Source organism: Tasmannia lanceolata, unplaced genomic scaffold, assembly GCF_043159265.1.
Source record: "Tasmannia lanceolata isolate RefF3 unplaced genomic scaffold, GAP_Taslan_0.1 ptg000011l, whole genome shotgun sequence".
Taxonomy (NCBI): domain Eukaryota; kingdom Viridiplantae; phylum Streptophyta; class Magnoliopsida; order Canellales; family Winteraceae; genus Tasmannia; species Tasmannia lanceolata.
The window spans coordinates 23,205,223-23,230,546 of NW_027518688.1; the positions used below are offsets into that span (position 1 = coordinate 23,205,223).

At 39.0% G+C, this 25,324-nt stretch overlaps 2 protein-coding genes across 2 annotated transcripts; both read left to right on the plus strand.

The window, feature by feature from the left end:
* Positions 1 to 3,598: 3,598 nt before the first annotated feature.
* Positions 3,599 to 7,718, plus strand: LOC143886687 (acetolactate synthase 3, chloroplastic-like). The gene is made up of 2 exons (XM_077390753.1): positions 3,599 to 4,255; positions 5,867 to 7,718. Exons 1-2 carry the CDS (start codon positions 3,734 to 3,736, stop codon positions 7,361 to 7,363), a joined length of 2,019 nt encoding a protein of 672 aa, XP_077246868.1. The 5' UTR covers positions 3,599 to 3,733; the 3' UTR covers positions 7,364 to 7,718.
* An 8,923-nt stretch (positions 7,719 to 16,641) lies between these two features.
* Positions 16,642 to 21,675, plus strand: LOC143886688 (uncharacterized). Its single transcript, XM_077390754.1, has 5 exons — positions 16,642 to 16,859; positions 17,300 to 17,486; positions 18,328 to 18,534; positions 21,184 to 21,378; positions 21,455 to 21,675. Exons 1-5 carry the CDS (start codon positions 16,777 to 16,779, stop codon positions 21,584 to 21,586), a joined length of 804 nt encoding a protein of 267 aa, XP_077246869.1. The 5' UTR covers positions 16,642 to 16,776; the 3' UTR covers positions 21,587 to 21,675.
* The last annotated feature ends 3,649 nt before the right edge of the window (positions 21,676 to 25,324 follow it).

Here is a 25,324-nt window from a genome sequence, read left to right on the forward strand (position 1 = left end):
ACCACTTGGAAGAGATTATTTCAATCTAGGATTACTATAGGATGTAGCTATTTAATCATAGATTTATACTTCAACAATCATTACTGATCTTTGTCATTAGATGTGCGGATTAAAGTGTTTTTAAGACTTTAATGGATAGTTGGAAATGATGTGCGGATGGCAAGTACTTATATAGGGTGTATTTTGTAGTTGGCGTAGGACAAGTTTCCATGTTGCAGACGAAGGTGAGGAGGTGATGATACTTGCGATGGGGAGGACAAATTGAGATCCCTCTCTAGGGTTTACTCGGTGACTCAACGGGTTTGGCAGGTGCACATGTTTATTGGCCATGTTGATTGAGTCTGGTAGAATTAGAACATGATGATTCAATGGTGCAGAGGTTGTACTTCAAAAGACAACAACATCAACAAAAAATCTTTAGGTGGCTTGAAAAAATCCATGGTGGATGTTGTTGGGAGTTTTCCCCGTTTTCCAACTTCAAGTGGGTTTCTTTTATTTTTGTTTCCTAATATGACTAGGAGATAGACATAGGTTTATAAATGTTGGGAAAAACCGCCGGGCAAAACCATCCGATCGTGCACAAATTAAACAGAAGGGATAATTACATTTACACCCCCTCTAGTTTCTGACATATCCACTTCCACTCCTATAGTTTAAAACGTGACAAATACACCCCTGTAGTTTCAATTTGTTTAAGGTTTGCCCCCTCAGCTGAAGGTTCGTCCATAGATTGAAGGGTTAGGATGATCCGATGGAGCTGATTTTTTGGGCACACCCTATCTATGTCAGGACCCATCAAATGAATGTTTTGGATCATCCAAATAATGTGGGCCCATACCCGAATCCAAACACTACCAAAAAATCATCCAAATAATGTGGGCCCACATTTTTGGTACAATTTGCATTATTAAGATGTTCCCGTTGACCTAGACATATGTGTGGTCTTTTACCGCTATCATGGATTTATTATGGATCGTTTTTATTCTTTGACGTTCACAAAATTGAAAATGGAATCAACATCCTATTCCAATTCTACCATTTGGTCCAAAAATGAGAGGAATCAAGAGGGGCGGAAAATTATGGAATAGTGGAACACAAAATTATGGAAAATTATGATTTGGAGGAGATCATAAGAATTCGAGTCAATCTTGGAACACGCATTCAGATGAAAGAGCTAGGAGAGCTTAGTCACTTTCTTGATCTTGAGATGGATCGAACAGAGAAAGAGATATTTATAAGTCAGCGGAAATATGTCGTAGATCTACTCAAGCAGTTCGGGACGGCCGAGTGCAATCCAATTGCCACTTCGATGGAGATTAATGCAAAGCTTCGAGTAGAGGAAGGAGAACAACTTGAAAGTCATAGTATGTATCGCCAGCTAGTGGGCAGTCATATTTATCTAACTCTTACTAGACCCGATATAGCACAATCAGTCAGTATCGCAAGTTGATTCATGCAGAAGTGAGGAAACCACATCTTGATGCAGTTCGTCAAATACTGAGGTATGTAAAAGGTACGATGGATTTTGGTATTTTCTATGAAAAAAGTGGTGAATGGGAAGTTGTGGGATTTTGTGATGCGGATTATGCTGGAGATCTTTCCACATGGAGATCTAGGAATTTTATTCGATTAGGAGTTTTGTTTAATAGTTGGTATTTGGTATTTGAGTCCTAGTCAAACTATGATGTGATAGGTTAATCTGTCTAGTTAGCAAACTCTAATTGGTTAGTAGTTGTTAAGAGTTTTAGTTGGGTTTGGGTTCTACTGAAAGTTAAACCGGATGTATTTTGGGGTTAAAACTTAGAGTTTGAGTTAGTTTCTACTTGTTTTTGTTTATAAATAGTGGCGAATAAAACATGAACGGCAGAGAAGAGAAAGACGTCAGTGTGAGTCTAAGTACAAAACTTGCGGTTTTTGCTTCTTGCTGTGATTTGTTGTGTGAACAAGTGAAGTGGTATCAAAATTTTATTACTTTGATCCTTGATTTTCTACATAGTGGGCATTGCTTGCAGTGTTGGATGTTGGGAAAATTTTTAAATGATTTTTTTTTCATGGAAATGATTTTTTCAATATCTAATTAACTTATTTTTTAAAGATTTTTTTTCAATAATTGAAATTTTTTCCTGGGGCCCATTTGATGAAAGTTGTGGGCCATCAAGCGATGGTGCCTATTTGACCCATGGAAATCCAAACAAACCAAAATTGTGGCAATCTCTTGATATATACAATGATCCATATCCCTTTAAGTTGGGCCCATGAGATGAACGATGTGGATCATCGAATCATGATGCTATGTATGTATGTGATTGGGGTTGGGCCCCATGCAAGTCCAAGACCAAGTCCAACCATGATGCCATGACGGTTTACAATACAGTGGGTCCCACCATTTTAAGTCCCGCGTAGAAACGTGTCGTAAATGTTTACGCTTCCTTCAGTCAACACAAAGAAAAAGTTTCAAACGAGTTTGATAGTGACACTCCGTAATCTTTACATAGATTTTTGTGTTGGGATTTCTGTTCGTGCATATGGTTGGAACATGGAAGTGTTTTAAAATAAGCGCAGAGATAAATCCGCCCCCTCTTTTTATTATCTCACCTCTTCCTCTTTATTGTCATGACATAGGACATTATTAATATGATTTTAATGCCACTAAGATTATATAGTCTACGATTTTACTTCATTTGGACTATAGTTTTATCAAACGTATGGACCTACTTGGTTTTGTTTAGGACGAGTAATGTTTTTAGGGTTATATTAGAATAGTCTGTAGTAGATTACATGTACTTTTCCTTCTTCTCCTTCTTTTTGTAGGGCAGATTCTTCTCCTTCCTTTTTTAGGGCAAGTTTTCTGGTCGCACCGCCGCTATTATTTTCCGTTTGATCCGCTGCGTTAATTTGTTACATGTGCACATAGCAAATGTGGGCCTTTTATAAGGTTGCTATTAGGAAAGAGCATAATTGGATTGTTAGGCTCCTTCCTAAAAGGCACTTATTGTGCCCCGCTTGTGCTTTGTGTATGCGATCGGATCCTTTGATCTAAATTCTAATTTAATTTTGGCCAAATGCTGATGAGAACAATTTGATCAGATGACCGTAGACCGTTGATCCGTCAAGAAGTATTTAGGGTTCCACCAAGAAAAACTATACCGTTAGTCCTTTTTCTTATTTATGGATTGCCCATTCGAGATGGTTGAATGGTCTGGATCATCCGATAGGTGGTTGTCCCCACTTGAACGAACTCAAGGCTGATCCTTTGTTTTCATTCAAAAAAACACGCTTGTGGGGCTCACACTAGCTGGAAAGATCAGTTCCTGACTCTCTCTATGTGTCGTTTACAAAAATCTTAAGTTATTACAAAATTGGATTTTCTTGTGAGGAGGCTTCCTTACCATTCGAGGAAAATGAGGGGACCCACCCCTTCCATTATAGTGAGCCCCCCCCCCCCCCCCCCCCCCCCCCCCCGGCAAACCGGTTTTTGGACTCCAAATTATGTAATTTAAGTCCTATAATCAGTCCGTGGGCTCACCATCGATTGTCATAATCTCAAACAAACAGGATTGGCTGTAATTAGTTTAAAATCGATGGTTCAGAAAGTGGAAAAGCAAAAAACAAAAGATCTACGAATCAAAGGATTAGAATCATTGAATCATCCTATGTTTCCTAATTCCTAACATCCCCTATATAAAGTACCTCCTTCCCTTACAAAATCCTCATTTCCAAACCTCCCTCTACAATGGCTTTCACTGCAAATTTCTCCCCCTCAATACCCTCCTCTTACAAAACCCTAAGACCCCCCTTCAAAATCCCCATCCCAACCCCCCCAAATTACCCAAAATCCGCCCCTCATCCTCCTTCCTTCTCCATAACCAACACCGTCTTAGACTCCTCCAAACCCACCACCATAATTCTCCCCTTTCTTCCCAAAACTTTCATTTCCCGTTTTGCCCCTGATGAACCCAGAAAAGGAGCCGATATCCTCGTGGAAGCTCTAGAACGGGAGTCCGTTACGGAGGTTTTCGCCTACCCAGGTGGGGCCTCCATGGAAATCCACCAAGCTTTAACCCGATCCGATACGATCCGAAACATTCTGTGCCGGCATGAACAAGGGGAGATCTTTGCGGCAGAGGGTTACGCACGTGTGAACGGGCGGCCCGGCGTTTGCATCGCCACGTCGGGCCCCGGCGCCACCAACCTCGTCAGTGGATTAGCAGATGCCATGCTTGATAGCATCCCCATCGTTGCCATTACCGGCCAGGTGTTAAACCTCTTCCTTTTTTTGGTCGCTGATATTGGCACTACGATGTTTTGATAATTGCAGACTCATTTTGTGTTTAATTATATACCCAGCTGTCAAAAGTTGTTACAATTCCCAAAAAGCTCTAAGAAGGTATTTAAATACGAAATGACAAGATGATTTTGTGCAATTATCAAAACATAGTAGTGTGCAGTGTGCACTCCTATGGTTTGATAATTGCACAAAATCATCTTGTCTTTTATTATATACCACTACTATGTTTTGATAATTGCACAAAATCATCTTGTCTTTTATTATATACCCAGCTGTCAAACGTTATTACAATTCCCAGTAAGCTCTAAGAAGGTAATTAAATATGAAAAGACAAGATGAGTTTGTACAGTTATCAAAACATAGTAGTGCCAATATCATTACTGTCCCCATCGTCGCCATTACTGACCAGGTGTTAGTCATGCGACCTTTAAAATCTCCTTTTTTTTAAAGGGAAAATTACATTTACACCCCCCTCTAGTTTCTGACATATCCACTTCCACCCCTATAGTTTAAAACGTGACAAATACACCCTTGTAGTTTCAATTTGTATAAGGTAGGCCCCCTCAGTTGACTGTTCGTCCACATATTGAAGGGTTAGGATGATCTGATGGAGCTGATTTTTTGGGCACACCCTATCTATGTCAGGACCCATCAAATGAACGCTTTGGATCATCCAAATAATGTGGGTCCATACCCGAATCCAAACACTACCAAAAAATCATCCAAATAATGTGGGCCCACATTGTTTGGATGATCCAAAGCGTTCATTTGATGGACCCTGACATAGATAGGGTGTGCCAAAAAATCAGCTCCATCAGATCATCCTAACCCTTCAATCTATGGACGAACCTTCAACTGAGGGGCCTACCTTAAACAAATTGAAACTACAGGGGTGTATTTGTCATGTTTTAAACTATAGGGGTGGAAGTGGATGTGTCAGAAACTAGAGGGGGTGTAAATGTAATTTTCCCTTTTTTTTAATTGTCTAATGCTAGTTGATAACTTGACAGTATCTCAACTTCTTATCCAATCCCACTTGGTCAGGACTTAGGACTTCATCTTGATATTAAGAATAAACACCACACCATTTCAAAAAGAAGAAGAAGAAAAAACACCAAAGGAGGGATTTTGTTCATGTTTGGATACTTTGATTTTGTAATCTAAGATTGTAAAATCCTGAATTTTGCAAGCTAAAACCTGAGTTTTTTAAGCTAAAGCCTAGAATTTATTATCCAAGATTGTAAAATCCAAGTTTCAGCTTACAAAATCAAGGTTTTAGCTTATAAATTCCTGGTTTTAGTTTATAAAAGCAAGGTTTTAGCTTGCAAAATTCAGGATTTTACAATCCTACATTATAAAATCCATGTATCCAAATGGCCCTAGATGTCTGATGGGAGAGATTTAGAATGCACCTAAATTATAAAAGGAGGATCACACATCTTGGCTTTGGCATGTAACATTGTTACCATCTGCACATTGGATCTCGCCATTTAGCCAAGGTGTTCTACTCCTCAAGGTGAGTTTTAATCTAATTATTATTTTATTTTCTAATATCTTTTCTTTTAAATTCAACACCAGGTTCCTCGCCGGATGATCGGCACCGACGCCTTCCAGGAAACCCCCATCGTTGAGGTAACCCGCTCCATCACAAAGCACAATTACCTCGTTTTAGACATCGAAGATATCCCGCGAATTGTCCGGGAAGCGTTCTTCCTGGCCCGATCGGGCCGCCCTGGGCCCGTTCTCATCGATGTCCCAAAAGACATCCAACAGCAGCTTGCCGTGCCCAATTGGAACAGACCCATGAAGCTCCAGGGCTACATCTCCCGTCTCCCTAAACCCCCTCAAATATCTCAGCTTGAACAGATCCTTCGCTTTGTATCTGAATCGAAGAAACCCGTTTTGTATGTTGGTGGTGGGTCTTTGAATTCAAGCTCTGAGTTGAGGCGTTTCGTCGAGCTCACTGGCATTCCGGTCGCGAGTACTCTGATGGGTCTTGGATCGTATCCATGTTCAGATGATCTCTCATTGAAAATGCTCGGAATGCACGGGACAGTTTATGCGAACTACGCAGTGGATCATTCGGATTTGTTGCTTGCTTTTGGCGTCCGTTTTGACGATCGTGTGACTGGTAAATTGGAAGCGTTTGCCAGCCGGGCAAAGATTGTTCATATAGATATTGACCCGGCGGAGATTGGCAAGAACAAGCAGCCCCATGTTTCAGTCTGTGGTGATGTGAAGATGGCATTGGAAGGGATAAATGGGTTGTTGGAGGAGAGGATAGAAGTTACCCAAAAGCTTGATTTTTTGGCTTGGAGGGAAGAACTCATGGATCAGAAGAAGAAGTTCCCATTGAGTTATAAGACATTTGGGGAAGCAATTCCTCCTCAAGAAGCTATTAAGGTTTTGGATGAGCTGACAAACGGCGAAGCAATCATAACGACCGGCGTCGGGCAGCACCAGATGTGGGCTGCTCAGTGGTATGGGTTTAAGGGACCACGCCAGTGGGCGACTTCTAGCGGTTTGGGTGCGATGGGTTTTGGGCTTCCCGCCGCCATAGGCGCCGCCGTTGCTTCCCCTGGTACTACTGTTGTTGACATTGATGGTGATGGAAGCTTCATTATGAATGTTCAAGAGTTGGCAACTGTGAGAGTAGAGAACCTACCTGTTAAGATTATGATTTTGAACAATCAGCATTTGGGTATGGTTGTTCAATGCGAGGATAGGTTCTATAAGGCAAATCGGGCGCATACGTATTTGGGAAACCCAGAGAAGGATAATGAAATATTTCCGAATATGTTGAAGTTTGCAGAAGCTTGTGACATACCTGCTGCCCGTGTGACGAAGAGAGCTGAGTTGAGGGGGGCAATCCAGAAGATGTTGGACACTCCTGGACCTTACTTGTTGGACGTCATTGTGCCCCATCAAGAGCATGTGCTGCCGATGATTCCGAGTGGCGGTGGGTTCAAAGATGTGATCACGGAAGGGCGATGGGAGAAGAATATACTGATCATTGAGATAGGTAATCCTGTTTTTGAGGTGGTGTATATTTATCAATTCCCAAGTCCAACATAAAGGTGCCTATATTTTTCCTTTTGGCTGAGCTAGGTGTTTTACGCAATGTCTTAAATCACATTGCTGAACTTTTTTAGTTTGGTTGTTGTTGCTTTGCCGTCTTTAGTTGTTGTCTAGTTGATAAGGTCACTGAGGCAGAGTACAGGCTGTTAGAAGAGTCTTAATACCTTAATGGAGTACTCCTGCCACTTGGTTAGCAATTTTCATGTTTAAGTTGTTAGCTTCTATGGTGATGCCTTCTAGCTTTTTGTTTTCTTTTTTGTTTGAATCAAATGTAAACAATTTATTGCATTTGGGTCAAGAAATCTGGAATGAATTTTTTTAAAAGGTGAGTAATATGGAATGAATTATGCTCTATGGTGATCTTCATATGCTGTTCCAATAGTATGTCTCTGCATTAAATGGCACAAAAGAAGGATTGGTTGTTGGGTTCTTTTCTTGAGAAAACCATGTATCCTAGAACTTTGTACGTCTGTTAATCCTGATTTTATTGCATCAAGAATTGTTTATTGTTGAATTCTTTTGTTTTATTGTGTGAAGATGCATGATTTATACATATGTTGGTTAGAATTGTTGGGATTCATGCATGAAAGAGTACATGCTATTGCAGCTCAGAGTAGTTGGTGGGCCCTACTGTTTTTTGGGGTTGGTCCCTACTGTTTTCTGGGGCTGCATGTGCGCATGCACGGCCATTCACCATATAAAGTCTCCATGAGAGATTATGTTGTTAAAAACCCCAAATAGCAATATGTGATTTCAATGTCAAAGTAAAACAAAAGAATAAACACAAGCAATCACACAAAGACACAAAGATTTACGTGGTTCGGCAAAAGCCTACTCCACGGCAGAGGCGACGAGAAAATCCACTATAAGATTTAGAGATTACAAGAGAAGATCGGTCTCTCTCTCACCAAACCCACTAGAAACCCTAGCACACCATTTTCCCCTTTCTTTAGAGCTCTCAACCCTCTTTTAGAAGACTTGCACTCGAAATAAGCCCTAAAAGCCCCTTTATATAAAGCGGGCTTTAAGTTAGTCTTATCAGGCCGAAAAACACATAAAACTGGCCGGGCCAAGCGGCCGGGGGCTTTGCCCCCGGACCCCAGGAAATAGTTTGCAAAGCCCACACATTACCGAATAAACGGGCCTAATCTGGGTCGCACACAATATTTCGAACCCTAAATGGGTTTGAATTCAAGACACCCAACTCAACAGAGTACATTCTCTTGAGTTTTAATATGGTGTGAGCACCCAATGAAAAAGTGCCAATGGGGGGCATCAAAATACGAGAATTGCCAACTGGGGAGGGGGGAGGGATGAAATGGGGGTTTGGGTTATCAACCTTCTAAATGGGGCTATCAAACTCTCAAAAGGGGGCTATCAACCCTCTTTAACAATTTTTCAAAAGTGTGTCCCCCGTTGGACTCGGAGACGGAGTATTCTTGACCGGGGGTTGTTGAGATACAAAGTTTTACATCATCTGTTCGGCCTCTGTGGAAAAAGAATTTGGCGACATTTTTCGGAACTATAGTCATTTTGGATTTATGTGACTGTAGCTAGATGGATAACAACATCCGAAACCCTCCCAAATTTCAGTGGGAGTTCTCACCACAACCCGAGTCTGGCCAGTGTTAGTCACGTCTTTAGAAATGAATTGGCTTGAGTATAGTCCCCAAAACTTTAAAGGGACGTGTTGATATAAAATTCTAGACATTTTGAGAATATGATCTAAATGAGAAGCATATAGAAAAACTACTTGCGGGACTTGCAGATCAAGGTATATTCACTATATTGTGTCTTAGTTGGAGATTGTCAGGCTTATCCCCCATTTATATCACTCTACTATTGCCATAAGTGCTAGTTACATTTCTAAAATCAAAGTGTGTACTACGGGCCATGTGTGCACGGTGCACCCAACCATAGGAAAATTGGAATTTGCTGTTGACCAGAAACGGCTTAGCTTTTCTTGGCTAAGCTAAATGATGCTTGTCTGAATAATGGCTACGGAATTTCTGGGAAATCTTATTTCATGAGGTCAGTCCGATCGGATACCCTATAAATGTAAATTTATTTGGGCTATTAAAATTCTTATCATTTTTAAAGGATTAGCTTGGGAATTTCGCGGAAAAGCATTCGTGGCTGACTTTTGCATGAGAGAACAGCCACCTAGGCTCACATTTCAGCAGATTTTGTCTTATTCATTTAATTCATCCGAGGTGGTTGTTCTCTCATGCAAAAAATGCCTTTCCGCAAAATTTCCTAGCAATTTTGTGCTTACAGATAAGCATAAGAAGAAGATAAGATCAAGAGCTTCCTAATCTTAACCATTTGCCAAATCTATCTTAACTACCTCTCCTCTCATTTGATGGCTAGTGATCCAACAGTCAGATGTCATCAAATCTGATTTACTCTAATAGTCCGATGGGGACACTGCATACATGTAGAGAATTGTTTTGGAATTATTTTTTTCAAACAGTGATCATATGCTTGCTTGTAGTTACACATTTTCTTTGATATGCATGCTATAAACATCGAATTCACGGCCAATTCGATCTGCCGACACAGATCCTGCTGACATAGATCCTGTCGACGTAGATCCCCACCCGATCCATTTGCCATTGTAGAAAAGTGAGAAGGCTCCAGTGTACTGATCACTTATCATGAACTGTTGTTTCAACTGCCATCGGATATTTTTGTAATCCTCATGCACCCAGATCGAAATTACATACGGTGATACATGAACAAGATTTATAGAACCTTCAATTGATGCTAACCATGAGTCCGATGACTGGGTGTACAACAAATAGGTCAATGCTTTTCAGGCAACTCGATCCTCCGAGCGCGCTTCTTTCGAAGCCAATGCAGGGCCCTGGTAGACAAACGGGTTAGGATAGACAATCGGACGACAAGGTCTCATCGGACAATCTCCATGAACCAGTCTCCGATGAAAAAATCTTAAATTTAAATATGTCTTGACCAGGGACAGATCCCGTCGGAAAGATACAAACCACCTTATAGTGACATATTCGGGAAGGATGGAGATCAACAGCTAATCCAAACCGAGTGTCAAAGTACTCAAACTTGGAGCATAGTCTCGGTAGTTGCCGGCGAGTCCTTTTTGTGGGGTTGCACACGTAGTAGTATCGTTCATCATGATTTTTGACGCAGAGGAGTAACCCATGACAAGAAGCGATGTTCGTGACTCCATCATCAGACGGTGGAGGGAGTTCGAGAGTAGTGTCGGGAGCATCGGAGCCGTTGATCTTGTCGGAGGAAGGTACATGACCCTACCAAACTCGGGATATGAAGTCACGTTACTAAACTCGGGATATCCAAACTCGGGATATGAAGTCCTTGGATCTTGTTAGATTCTAGAGGAAGGTACTCGACGCTACCAAACCTGGGATATTAAGTACTGTGTAAGAATCCTAAGAAGTTTTGGTTGGATCTTTTGGCTTGCATGGCTATGAAATAAGGCTCAGATATTAACTTAGACCACCTTGAGTTTGTGCACTTGAATCGACCTGAGGTCTTGCTGGTAGTCGTGAGAGAATATCTGAAAGAATGTTATCGTCAAAAGAATCCGACGATGTATTCTTCAGCTAATAGAGAAAACTTTAAACTTTTCTTGGTCAAAAGTTGCTGCGTCGCAACACGTTTATTTAAAGCTTTAGTTTCCAAATTTAATCAGACTCTTGCTAACCGTGTTAGTTTTCCAGTTTGTATAGGACTCTCGCTAACCCTTTAGGTTTAGTTTTCCAAATTGAATAGGACTGTTGTTAACCATAGAGTCCTATTGAAAGTTAGCTAGCCCAAAACATATAATTAGAAACCATCTAAACTTTCCCTAATTAACATCAATGTATACATGATCGGTATTTCAGTATATCCACTCCCATATTGATATTACGAAAGCACCCCTATATTACTTGGGATTTTTCCAAGGATGGCCCTGACATTTTGAAAATAAATGCCCCTAATACGTGGGAAGGATTGAGATTGCCAAAAATTTTATGGGCATTTACGGTAATTCAGTAATATAGGGGTAATGCGTAGGAGTGTCAATGGTCCGATCAAAAGGGGTCTAAAATTACTTTGGATCATGACACCCTAATTAATGGTTTAGTTTATCTTTAGCTAGCCCAAAACAAATAATTAGAAATCATCTAAATATTCCCTAATTAATTTAGAAACATGTTGAAATTCCAAGGGTAAGCCCGAGTACTACTCTAATGGTAACTCATGAGGAGGGAATATTTAGGTTACTAACAAGTTTTAAGCTTTTGAAAACTCTAACCCAAATTTGAAGATTAAGAGATCAAAGATGAAAATTAAGCACACAAGTTAAATCCTAAGTACAATGCAAATATAAAGCAAGAGATAAGAGAGAGTGCACCCGAGATTTAAAGTGGTTCGGTCCTCCAACGCGAGGCCTACTCCACTCCACCAACCAAACCCGTTGATGGCTTCACTATTTGATCTGCTTAACTTCGGCGAAGATCGGTGCCGATTACAATTCCAATTGCTTTAACCTTGGTGGCAATCCTCACCACGGAGAGTGGGCTCCGCTTTTCCGAACACTCGCCCAAATACAATCGTCTTGATAAAGAAAGAAAGAACAAAAAATCCCTCACAATGGTTTACAAGGTTTGTAGAAGATGTACAAATTGAAGCCTATGATCCAAATCCTAATTCTATATGATGAGAGGCATAAACAAGCTTGATTCACTTTTAGGATATTCGAATAGGTTTTTAAAGTGTTAGGATTGATAATTGGGAAGTTTAGAATACCCATATATATAGAGAATCCAAATATTACCGTTTGAGGGGCATAGTGGTAAATCTGGCAAAATCCCCAACAGTCATAATTTTGTTCCCGACATAGTGGCCTCAGAGTTCCAAGAGATTTTCTCGGAGTTCCGGGAATACAAACAGAAGTTGAAAAAATGCTACTCGACCATTTCTCAGAGCTTCGAGGAATCTCTCGGAGTTCCGAGCTCGAAGCTCCGAGAAGCCTATTTTCAGCAGATTTTCAATTCATGTTTCTTATTCATTTGGGCTTCCAACTCTACACCAAGTTAGGATTGTTATGAGGGTTCCAAAGTGTTGGAACACCACAAGGACAATCTCTTAAACATTTTAGGGTGTGTGAGATTACTTTATTTATGCCTCTAAACACCTAAACTAGGATTGGATCTTTATATTCTAAAATGACTTCGATCTTCAATTGCGATGCTTCAAGTCTTCATGCGTCTTGGATCTCCGATGTCTTGGCCTTCCGAATGTGGTCCAATGAGGGCTTCTTGGCCTCAATCCAAACAATCTTGTCTTTATACAATCATGATCTACAACTTAGACAATCAAACATATTAGTGATATAAAATCACTTGTATATTGGAATCATCAAAAGAAGATGGTAATGCCAAGGTGGGAACCATTGGCCTTACACATATTTTCGTCAATGTTATGATCTGAGAAAAACTTATGGGATGATCTTATGCCGTTGATTCATTACGCATCGTTTAGGGGTTTTAGAAAAATCCAAACCGTTGATTTTTATAATACTTTATCTCATGGACGTGATGCCAGCTTCATGAAAACCATGTTGGTCATCTAGTTATGTTCTACAAGATCAGCAATCAAGATTACTGATACATATCCCAATGAGATGAAAACCAAAACCAAGTTTAATGGCTGTTAACCAAACCATTAAAAAAGGCTGGTTCTAAACCAATTCAAATGAGGTTTGAGATCCGGATATCCTATTCATTAAAATTATATTGTTTAGGGAGCGTCCATCGCAAAAGGCACTTCGCGGATGGCCTGTTGCATGTGAGGCAAAATGTCTTCTGCTATGAACGCTAGCAAATCCTTCTTCTTCTTCTTTCTTTTTTTGGCATGAATCATGTTCCTACTTCCTACAAAGTGCCTGTTGTTTTCTTGGAAGGTCTAAACTATCAATTTTTCCACTATTAGCCAATTAAAGATGGATATATGTCCCTATCTGCCACGTTGGCCACACAACGCCCCCACACGGGCCACGTCATGCTCATTATTTAGGCCTATTTATTTTGGATGTTGAGAACCGATTGTTAGTACAAAACTTATTATTGGACTCAAAATTAAAGGTAAATTTGAGTCCAATAATCAGTCTTGCTCACCATTGATTATCAAATTCCAAAAAAAATAGGGCCCTAAGGACCCTAACATATGAACGAGAGGTTAAGGCTCTCTTTGTTATGGATTTTGAGAACCGGTCGTGAGTCCAAAACTGATTATTGGATTCATAATTTTTCATTTATGCCCTGTTTGTTTTAAATTTTGGAAACAGATTTTAGTCCAAGACGGCTAATTGGAGTAAAAGTTATACTTAATTTTAGGTCTAATAATCAGTTTTATACTCCAATCGGTTATTGTTGGGGGTAAAATCCAAAACAAACAGAGCCCAAGGCCATAATCGGTTGCAATAATCTAAAACGAACAGAACCTAAGTACATTGAGAACCGATTGTGAGTCCTAAGCTGATTATTGGACTCAATTGAATGTAAATTTGAGTCCGATAATCAAATTTGGACTCACTATCACTATCTGTTCAAATCCAAAACAATTGGTTTGGACTCCAAATTGGAGTCCAACAATCGGATTCACCCCACGATCAGTTGGAACAATCTAAAATGAAAGGATACTGAGTACATTGACTGGAGCCTAAGTACATTGAGAACCGATAGTGAGTCCAAAGCTGATTATTGAACACGAAATTGAATGTAAATTTGAGTCCAATAATTGGTTTTGGACTCACAATCGATTCTCAAAATTCAAAACAAAACAGGGAGGATAAGTACGCCACGCAAGGCTTTCCTTTCTATGACCGAAATACACAATGAGTTTGGCAAAATTTTAAAGTGAAAGTAGGTCTGTCCCTAATCCCTATCCACACAAACCTACGAAACATTAATCGTTCTCATCAAACTTCGCACTCACACAGTCACAATTCAACTGCAAAACAGATTTGGAGGCACACCCATTCACCCACTGTTTAATAGAGACGTGGAGGAATTGAATTTTAAGACCCTGGTTTTGTTTGTTGGAGTGAAAGCCACATGGAATCAGGCCTTAATAATGAAATTTAAAGGAACTAGAACATCAATTTAAAAAGAGGGGTTTCCTCAGAGCATTTGTTGTATTTGCTTCGAAAATAAGCATTTATACGGTTCGTCTATTTTGTGTTTTGCTTCGAAAATAAGACATAATAAAAATGTGTATCGCTGCTTGGGTTTGGCAAGCTCACCCCCTCTACCCGCTTGAAGAGAAGCAGGCTCTCCTTCTGGCCTGTTAGAGACATAAATCATAGTCTTGGAACAAAGATTAGTTAATATGAGGTTGAACCCATTATATTGGTCTCCTTCCTTTACCACCTCCTCTGCATACTCAAGAGGACTCTTCTCACTCTGCAATCAAACCGAAAGAACAAAACTCAAAGCCCAAAAACAGAAGGAAAAAAAAATCATCAGACAATCACCAAGCAAAATCATTTCCACAGGAAGTAATACCTGATAACAAATAGAGGAAATGTGTTGAAAACATCAAGGGGTTTAATTCAAAGAAGATAGCTCCTCAACAAAGAAGAGAAAAACATAGATGATACCTTTCAAAAAGAAAACATGGGTGATGATTACATGATCGAGTCAAGCATGTTAAGATTCTCAACTCAACTCAAGAAAGCCTTTGTCCCAAACTAGTTGGGGTCGGGGTCGGCTAAATGAATCCTTTAGAAAAATTTCATAAAGCATGTTAAGATTCCGAAGTAAAAAAAAACAAAACAAAACAAAGGATGGGTATTATATGATTTATTTCAAAGTAAAAACAATTTGGACAACAATTTCATCAAACTGAAACAATTGGTGATGACTGCATAAGGGGGCGGGGCACATGACCATTGATCAAATCACATTAAAATTAGCAATATTTACTGGGTATTGAAATGGAAAGAAAATCACTTGGGTAGTAATTAAGTTATGCTGAAAGCTACTGGATTATGTTACATGCAAAATTTATTTATTTTTTTTAAATACAAAAGCAAAATTACAGACAACGACTGGAAACAGAAAGCAAAATCACAGACAATGACCCGAGACAGACTAGAAAGCACTGAATCATGATTAATTATAAGAAAATGAAACATGGGTAACAATCAAATTACAGTAGAAAATAAAAAGAAGAAGAAAGAAGTGGGAATTGAATAAAAACATGCAATAAGTGAAATTGGATATTGATTTGAACCAGATAACCTCCAAGAAACGCAAGGGCAAACCTCCTCTGCTCTTTGCACTGGGAGATGGGTGAGGCTCCGACACATTTGTCAGAAAAGCCAATCTCCCATCTCTTGTACAAGCCAACCATGTACCTCCTCCCTGGCAATCCTTACCACCCACAATATGGCAAGAATCTTCCCACCACGATATTGACTCAGTAGGCCTACAATCATTTTCTACATCAATCCAAGAAAACCAACAAAAAAAAAACTATCAGTAGTAGTCTTTTTGAGTTTTGTTTCTATCTGGGTCTTCTTCTTTTTTCATCTCAATCAGATAGAAAGAAAAAGATTAAAAATGTTGTGACACCCAAAAGAAGAAGAAATCTAAGAGACTAAATGAGACAAAAAAGACCCAGATACAAACCGAACCCAAAATCTGGCAACAATCTGAGTACAATCAGTTGCAACAATCTAAAATGAAAGGATACTGAGTACATTGAATGGAGCCTAAGTACATTGAGAACCGATAGTGAGTCCAAAGCTGATTGTTGAACACGAAATTTAATGTAAATTTGAGTCCAATAATTGGTTTTGGACTCACAATCGATTCCCAGAATTCAAAACAAAACAGGGCCCAATTTATCACAGGCTTTGGCTAAATATTTGATTTTGCCAGTGTCAAAATTAGACAAAACACTAGGTCTGTCTTCAGCCTCATTTACAAGCGAGGATAAGTACGCCACACAAGGCTTTCCTTTCTATGACCGAAATACACAATGAATTTGGCAAAATCTTAAAGTGAAAGTAGGTCTGTCCCTATCCACACAAACCTACGAAACATTAATCGTTCTCATCAAACTTCGCACTCACACAGTCACAATTCAACTGCATAACAGATTTGCAGGCACACCCATTAACCCACTGTTTAATAGAGACGTGGAGGAATTGAATTTTAAGACCCTGGTTTTGTTTGTTGGAGTGAAAGCCACATGGAATCAGGCCTTAATAATGTTATTTAAAGGAACTAAAACATCAATTTAAAAAGAGGGGTTTCCTCAGAGCATTTGTGCGGTTCGTCTATTTTGTATTGGCTTCGAAAATAAGCATTTGTGCGGTTCGTCTATTTTGTGTTTTGCTTCGAAAATAAGACATAATAAAAATGTGTATCGCTGCTTGGGTTTGGCAAGCTCACCCCATCTACCCGCTTGTGTTATTGCTCAACAGAGACGAATATCATAACAGGTGAGTTGAATCGTGTTTTTGGATTCTGTTTCTATCTGCGTTTTGTGAAGGTTCACAATTTTTGTTCTTTTTGTCACTATTGGAAATGAAAAAAACAAAAGAAGACCCAGATAGAAACAGAACGTTTTTTGTGGTTTTTCATGGATTGATGTAAAACTGAATGTAGGCCTACTGAGTCAATATCATGATGGGCAGATTGTTGCCAGATTTTGGGTTGTAAGGATTTTGGGTTCGGTTTGTACCTGGGTCTTTTTTATCTCATTTAGTCTCTTAGATTTCTTCTTCTTTTGGGTGTCACAACATTTTTATTCTTGTTCTCTCTATCTAATTGAGATGAAAAAAAAAAAAAAAAAACCCAGATAGAAACAAAACTCAAAAAGACTACTACTGATAGTTTTTTTTTGTTGGTTTTCTTGGATTGATGTAAAAAATGATTGTAGGCCTACTGAGTCAATATCATGGTGGGAAGATTCTTGCCAGATTGTGGGTGGTAAGGATTGCCAGGGAGGAGGTACTTGGTTGGCTTGTACAAGAGATGGGAGATTGGCTTTTCTGACAAATGTGTTGGAGCCTCACCCATCTCCCAGTGCAAAGAGCAGAGGAGGTTTGCCCTTGCGTTTCTTGGAGGTAATCTGGTTCAAATCAATATCCAATTTCACTTATTGCATGTTTTTAATCAATACCCACTTCTTTCTTCTTCTTTTTATTTTCTACTGTAATTTGATTGTTACCCATGTTTCATTTTCTTATAATTAATCATGATTCAGTGCTTTCTAGTCTGTCTCGGGTCATTGTCTGTGATTTTGCTTTCTGTTTCCAGTCGTTGTCTGTAATTTTGCTTTTGTATTTTTATTTTAATTTTAAATTTGCATGTAACATAATCCAGTAGCTTTCAGCATAACTTAATTACTACCCAAGTGATTTTCTTTCCATTTCAATACCCAGTAAATATTGCTAATTTTAATGTGATTTGATCAATGGTCATGTGCCCCGCCCCCTTATGCAGTCATCACCAATTGTTTCAGTTTGATGAAATTGTTGTCCAAATTGTTTTTACTTTGAAATAAATCATATAATACCCATCCTTTGTTTTTTTTTTTTTTTTAACTTAGGAATCTTATCATGCTTCATGAAATTTTTCTAAAGGATTCATTTAGCCGACCCCAACTAGTTTGGGACAAAGGCTTTGTTGAGTTGAGTTGAGTTGAGTTGAGAATCTTAACATGCTTCACTCGATCATGTAATCATCACCCATGTTTTCTTTTTGAAAGGTATCATCTATGTTTTTCTCTTCTTTGTTGAGGAGCTATCTTCTTTGAATTAAACCCCTTGATGTTTTCAACACATTTCCTCTATTTGTTATCAGGTATTGCTTCCTGTGGAAATGATTTTGCTTGGTGATTGTCTGATGATTTTTTTTTCCTTCTGTTTTTGGGCTTTGAGTTTTGTTCTTTCGGTTTGATTGCAGAGTGAGAAGAGTCCTCTTGAGTATGCAGAGGAGGTGGTAAAGGAAGGAGACCAATATAATGGGTTCAACCTCATATTAACTGATCTTTGTTCCAAGACTATGATTTATGTCTCTAACAGGCCAGAAGGAGAGCCTGCTTCTCTGCAAGTGGTTTCTCCAGGCCTTCATGTGCTATCGAATGCCCAATTAGACACCCCTTGGCATAAGGTAAGCAAGTAAATTAGATGTGTTAATTGCTTTCATGATATTGGGCCCCTGTATGTAATGTCACCGGAGATTTGGTAATGGGGGATTATGGCAGCAGTCTGTGTAGCCAAATCATTTATCAGTTATGTTCACATTTATCAGTTATGTCCATAAAAGGGCCATTGCCTTTCTTTTTATGAATCTCGAATGTGCATCTGACATTTATGTATTTGTTTTTTTTTTAAATTGGTGATTCAGTTTGTATAAGCATTATTCTTTCTCATGAATTACTCTCTTTTAATTATATCTTGATCATATTCATATGATCAGATACAACTGCTAATTCTCATCTTGTGTCGACAAAATTTTATACACTGTTGAATTCGGAACGATTGGTGTGCATGATATCAAGCAGATAAAGTAAGATCCCCAACACCATTTCTAGATGAACATGCTCATCCTGATAGATTAAATGAAATTTGAAGTGGCAGGAACTCTGAGGGCATATGTCTTGAGTCTCTTGACACATAAATTCATGTCAAGAGGTATGGAACCCATAAAAAAAGGAAAGATACCCAACTTGAGCTGATTATGAAGCCATGCAGATCTCTTAGGACATGGAAAATCACTACAAGAATCTGATTCACGTGGTCTACTTCATAATTCTTTGTTTTGGGCCTCTTATGGTAGGACATACTTATATAAGATAGCTCCATGATTTGGCATGTCCCTCTCCATCAACTTTGGTTAGTTGACATTCTGATATTTACTTCCTTGAGGGAGAAGACTATATTTTGTTCCATATGAATGCCATGAAAATGCCTCATTGGTTCTATTGGGGCTGTTCGGCACGCGGTTCCTCTTATCCTTAAGTTGAAAGAGAGAACCAATGTTTTTTTTTTTTGGTGGGGAACAGTTAGATTTTACTATTAAAGAGCGATGCTAAAAGTTCTTACATTGGGGGCAGAATTGCCCCAAATGTAGTTCTATTGGGGCTGTTTGGCATGGAGTTTCTCTTATCCTTGGGTTGAAACAGAGTACCCATGTTTTTTCTTCTTCTTTTTTTCTTGAAACAGTTAGATTTTACTATTAAAGAGCAAATCTAAAAGTTCTTAATAGGGGGCAGAGATTGCCCCACATACAGGGATTCACTATACGCCCCCATTTTGGCTAACAAATCAGCCAACTCATTTGCGTGTACCCAAGTTCTTAAGTCAACAGGAAAGCCCTATAACAGTCCTACAATATGTTCAGACTTGTGAGATCACCCAAAAACTTTTCAAACTTTGAGAAAAAATACTCAAATCTTCTTCTAAGAGAAAAAAAACAATGGCTACTAGCGTACATATGGATCTTGTGATTCCGTTTCAGCCTTGTACATTGACTTCTCACGCTCTAGTAACTGAGCAGGAATACCTCACATGTTTCATATATTGACATGATTATCTATGATTACTCCATGTGTAGGAGGAGAAGTAACTTTGACATCTGATTAGGGTAAGCTTAAATCCATGACATGTTACAAGAACTAGTTTATGACTGAGATGTGGATATTGGACTTTGGTGCCATGAAAATTTTGAGCTCGATATCACATATTAGAAGGGAATCCCAAAAAGAAAGCTCTCTTGATCAATTGATCCTCATCCAAGTGCTGATAGAACTAGAAAGCAGATGAGTGCAGGACCAACAGCCTTGGAGCAAGTACTTGACTGACCAAAGGGGACAGAGATTACCACCATGCTGACAGTAATCTGCAACAGAAATCTGGAACACCTGTTTGAACTGTCCTATACATGAGGACATCCCAATCCACCAGTGTCTTTGCAGATGACCTCCCCACTCGCTACACACACACACACACACACTGGATTTATTGCTCTTCCAAAAGGAGCCTAGGTTTACATGGAAACTTTATAGGTTTACATGGAAACTTTAAAATGATGACTGTTGTGCCCTCAGGGGGATCCTTAATTTTACAACATGAGAAGAAAATCCCAGGGTTCGATTAGAAAAATAAAGAACGAACGGTGATGTTATTTATGCTAGTCGTTGAATTAGTAAACAACAATAACTCTGGTAATCAATGTTGATGAAGGTCAAGATCTGTGCTTTTAAAGGCTTAAACAATTTGCTATCAAAGTATATAGAGGTGCTGTGGATATTAATTATGAGGACTCAAACAGCAGGATATGCAAATTGGCAGAGAAAAAAAAAATCAGAATAGCAGTGACAAACTTGGAAATCAGTTGACACTTTCATCTTTTGTAGTCAGTATCTTAGTGTAAATCTTACTTGTTCGCACTTTCATCTTTTGTAGTCAGTATCTCAATGTAAATCTTAGTTCATCATGTGGTTTCTCTATAACCGCACAGTGTGAATGGGTGAGACAATCAAATGTTGACACTCTCATAATATATTTGTTTTGTTTTGCATGCTGAACTTTATAGTATCCTTTAACCAGATCACCCTTTCAATTTTCTGAGTCCCCATGCAGGTGCACCCAATTCACGTCCTACAATTGGATGGCTCTGATGTTATCTGTGTAGAATATAATTTTTATTTCTTTCCGTCTCCATTACTGATTGTGTGACTTCATTTTATGCCAATTGGCTAGCCAACAAGACGATGAATATACCCGTTTTACTCTCTTTGAGCCTCTCTCTTTGCAGGCTCAACGGTTGGGTCAAAATTTCAAAGAGATGCTTGGTGAATACGGTGAGAAAGAAATCTCTGAAAAAAGGATGGTTGAACAGCTGATGGGGGACACTGTCAAAGCCGATAAAGATAGGCTTCCTAACACTGGTTGTGATCCAGACTGGGAACTCAAATTAAGTTCTATATTTGTTGATGTTGACACTCCACAGGTAAGCTCCCGAACTATCTCTCACCTAGAAATTATTGTCCATCTATTAAAATATTTAATAATTTTCTAATGTGCAGGGGCGATGTGGAACTAGAAGCACAGCTGCTTTGTCTGTTAAAGCCAGTGGTGAAGTAAGCTTCTATGAGAGGTATTTGGAGGACAAAATCTGGAAAGAGCACACCATCTGCTATCAGATACAAAATGTATAGATGGAAATGATATGATGTCTAAATAAAAAATTACTGGGATAATTATTCAAAAATAAATTACCGAGACAGTTATCGCTGTCAGTGACCGAGGGTAAGTGTTAGAATTTCAGTGGGTTTGCTGTTCTCTGTTTTTTAGAAGTTCCTGATACTGTTTCATTTGTTCTATGATTTGTGGGCACGGACACAAGTGTCGCGTGTCGACACGGTAACCCCACAGAATTTAGAAATGGGGACACCGCTAAAATAGAAAGTATAAATATGATATAACAGCAAATATTAATTAAAGAGCTATAATGAGTTAAATAGTAAAAGAGGCAAACACAATATGCAATAAAAAAATAGAATATCACACTTGCCATTGCACAAAAACATGTCCACGCACTCACATTAAGTCTAAGACTTATAGCAGTACATTTAAAAGTGTCCAAAGGAGTGTCGACACGGGCGGACAAGCGTGTTGTGTCAGACACGGCAGGACACGTTTGTCAACAATAATTTCAAAGTGTCGGCTAAATCATAGCTTTTGTTCGTAATTAAAGTTATGTATGCCTCTTGAATAATTTTGAGCAGTATAGATTGGAGTTGGCAGTGTTGTAAATATAAATCAAGCGCAAGAATTTCATCACCTGTTTTTTTTTTCTTGACCGATAGCTAAAGTTTAAGGCTTATCCGGGGGCTGCTGTTCTGGGGCATCGGGGCATCAAATTCCTCTTCTTTCTTTTGCTGCTGATCTCACATCGAGAACAGCTCCTTCTTGCTCAGGGTCATCAGATGAGAGATCTTCCTCCGACTCCGAGGAATCGGTCAAGCGGGAGGCTACCCTCGACTCACCTCCGCTTTTCTCTTTTATTATATTATATATATTGGGAGATGATATGCCCCCCCCCCCAGCATGCGCTCCCCTTACAAGGTGATTTGACGTGAACAGTGTGCAACTTTAACACATTTTGACGTCAAATCACCTGATAAGGGGAGCGCATGCCTAATGCAGGTGGGTCTAAAATTATTTTGGATAGGGGTAATGGGTAGGAGTGTCAATGGTCCGATCAAAAGGGGTCTAAAATTATTTTGGTTCATGACACCCAAATTAATGGTTTAGTTTATCTTTAGCTAGCCCAAAACTCATAATTAGAAATCATCTAAACATTCCCTAATTAATTTAGAAACATGTTTTCGTCAATGTTATGATCTGAGAAAAACTTATGGGATGATCTTATGCCGTTGATTCATTAAGCATAGTTTAGGGGTTTTAGAAAAATCCAAACCGTTGATTTTTATAATACTTTATCTAATGGACGTGATGCCAGCTTCATGAAAACCATGTTGGTCATCTAGTTATGTTCTACAAGATTACTGATACATATCCCAATGAGATGAAAACCAAAACCAAGTTTAATGGCTGTTAACCAAACCATTAAAAGGGTTGGATCTAAACCAACTCAAATGAGGTTTGAGATCCGGATATCCAATTATATTGTTTAGGGAGCGTCCATCGCAGAAGGCACTTTGCGGATGGCCTGTTGCATGTGAGGCGAAATGTCTTCTGCTATGAACACTAGCAAATCCTTCTTCTTCTTCTTTTTTTGGCATGAATCATGTTCCTACTTCCTACAAAGTGCCTGTTGTTTTCTTGGAAGGTCTAAACTATCAATTTTTCTACTATTAGCCAATTAAAGATGGATATATGTCCCTATCTGCCACGTTGGCCACACAACGCCCCCACACGGGCCACGTCATGCTCATTATTTAGGCCTATTTATTTTGGATGTTGAGAACCGATTGTTAGTCCAAAACTTATTATTGGACTCAAAATTAAAGGTATATTTGAGTCCAATAATCAGTCCTGCTCACCGTTGATTATCAAAATCCAAAAAAAAAAAAAAATAGGGTCGTAAAATATGAACGAGAGAGAACGAGAAGTTAAGGCCCTGTTTGTTTTTTATTTTGAGAACCGATTGTGAGTCCAAAACTGATTATTCGATTCAAATTTTACATTTATGCCCTTTTTATTATAATTTTGGGATTATTTTTAATTTTAAGTCTAATAAATTGTTTTGGACTCAAGCCAGGATAAAGGAGGAGGGTTGGTGTCAGGTTGGCAGCCGGCTGAAAACTTTGCCACCCTTCTATGAAATGAATCCATTAGAAATCTAAAGGATTCATTTAGCTACCCCAACTAGGTTGGGACAAAAGCTTTGTTGAGTTGAGTTGAGTTGAGTTGAAACTGTTTTGGACTCACAATCGGTTATCAAAATCCAAAACAAACAAAGCCTCGTTTTAGATTGTTGCAACCAATTGTGGGCCAATAATCCCACAATGGGTTGCAACAATCTTAAGGCCCTATTTGTTTAGGATTATGACAACCAATTATAAGTGCTAAACTGATTATTAGACTCAAATTTAAAGGTAATTTTGAGTCCAATAATCAGTTTGGCACTCACAATCAGCTGTTATAATCTTAAATGAAGAGGGCCTAAACGAACGGAGCCTAAGTACATTGTGAACCGATTGTGAGTCCAAAGCCGATAAATCGTATAAATTTGTAGGGTTGAGGTTCTGTCGAAATTCCTTGGCGGATTTTGTTGAGAAAATAAAAGGCAAATGAGACGGAGATGGTTGCTTACTCTGGTTTTTTTCCTCCTCTCCAACTGAACACATGTAAGAAGCCTTCTTTTCTTTTCTTTTCTATTTTGCCACATCAGTTGCTAGAGTTTTCCTCCTCTCCAACTGAACACATGTAAGAAGCCTTCTTTCTTTTCTCTTCTATTGCCACATCAGTTGCTAGAGTTTTCCTACATGAGGAATGCAGCCGGGATAAAGTATTTATGTTTGAAAACAACAAGGGAAGATGATTCCTCGCCCCTAGGATTATGCGCCCTCCTGTTAACATTAATTGTGTGCGGACTTTATACGTTAAAACGGGGGCGCATAATCCTAAGGGGGGGCGAAAAAATCATCACCAGAACAACAATAACCGCTTATAAAGTGGGCGGTTGTTGGGTCATATATGAAGTTGGTGCCCTGATTTGACTACGCAAAAAGCTTATAAAAGCACATATTTTTTTGTGAGGATTTGCTAGCGTCTATCCCAGAAGGCATTTCGCGGATGGGCTGTTGCATGTGAGAGCAGCCACCTCATGAATAAAGACAAAATCTGTAGAAAAGTAAGCCTATGTTGCTGCTCTCACATACAACTTCCCATCCGCGAAATGCTTTCTGGATGGACGCTAGCAAATCCCTTTTCTTTTGCATGAATCATGTTCCTACAAAGTGCCCGTTGTTTTCATGGAAGGTCTAAAGTTTACTATCAATTTTTCCACTTTTAGCAATTAAAGCTAAAAAATACAAAGGTACGTTAAGTGATGAGTGTCATTAAAAGAACAAGGGGGTGTGGATATCATTTCCCTCAGAGACTTAAAGATGGATATTGTCCGTATCTGCCACGCTGGCTACGCAACGCCCCACCCCCCGGCCTATTTATTTTGGATGTTGAGAACCGATTGTGAGTCCAAAACTGATTATTGGACTCAAAATTAAAGGTAAATTTGAGTCCAATAATCAGTTTTGCTCACCATTGATTATCAAATTCCAAAAAAAAATAGGGCCCTAAGGACCCTAACATATGAACGAGAGGTTAAGGCTCTCTTTGTTATGGATTTTGAGAACCGGTTTGTTAGTCCAAAACTGATTATTGGATTCATAATTTTTCATTTATGCCATGTTTGTTTTAAATTTTGG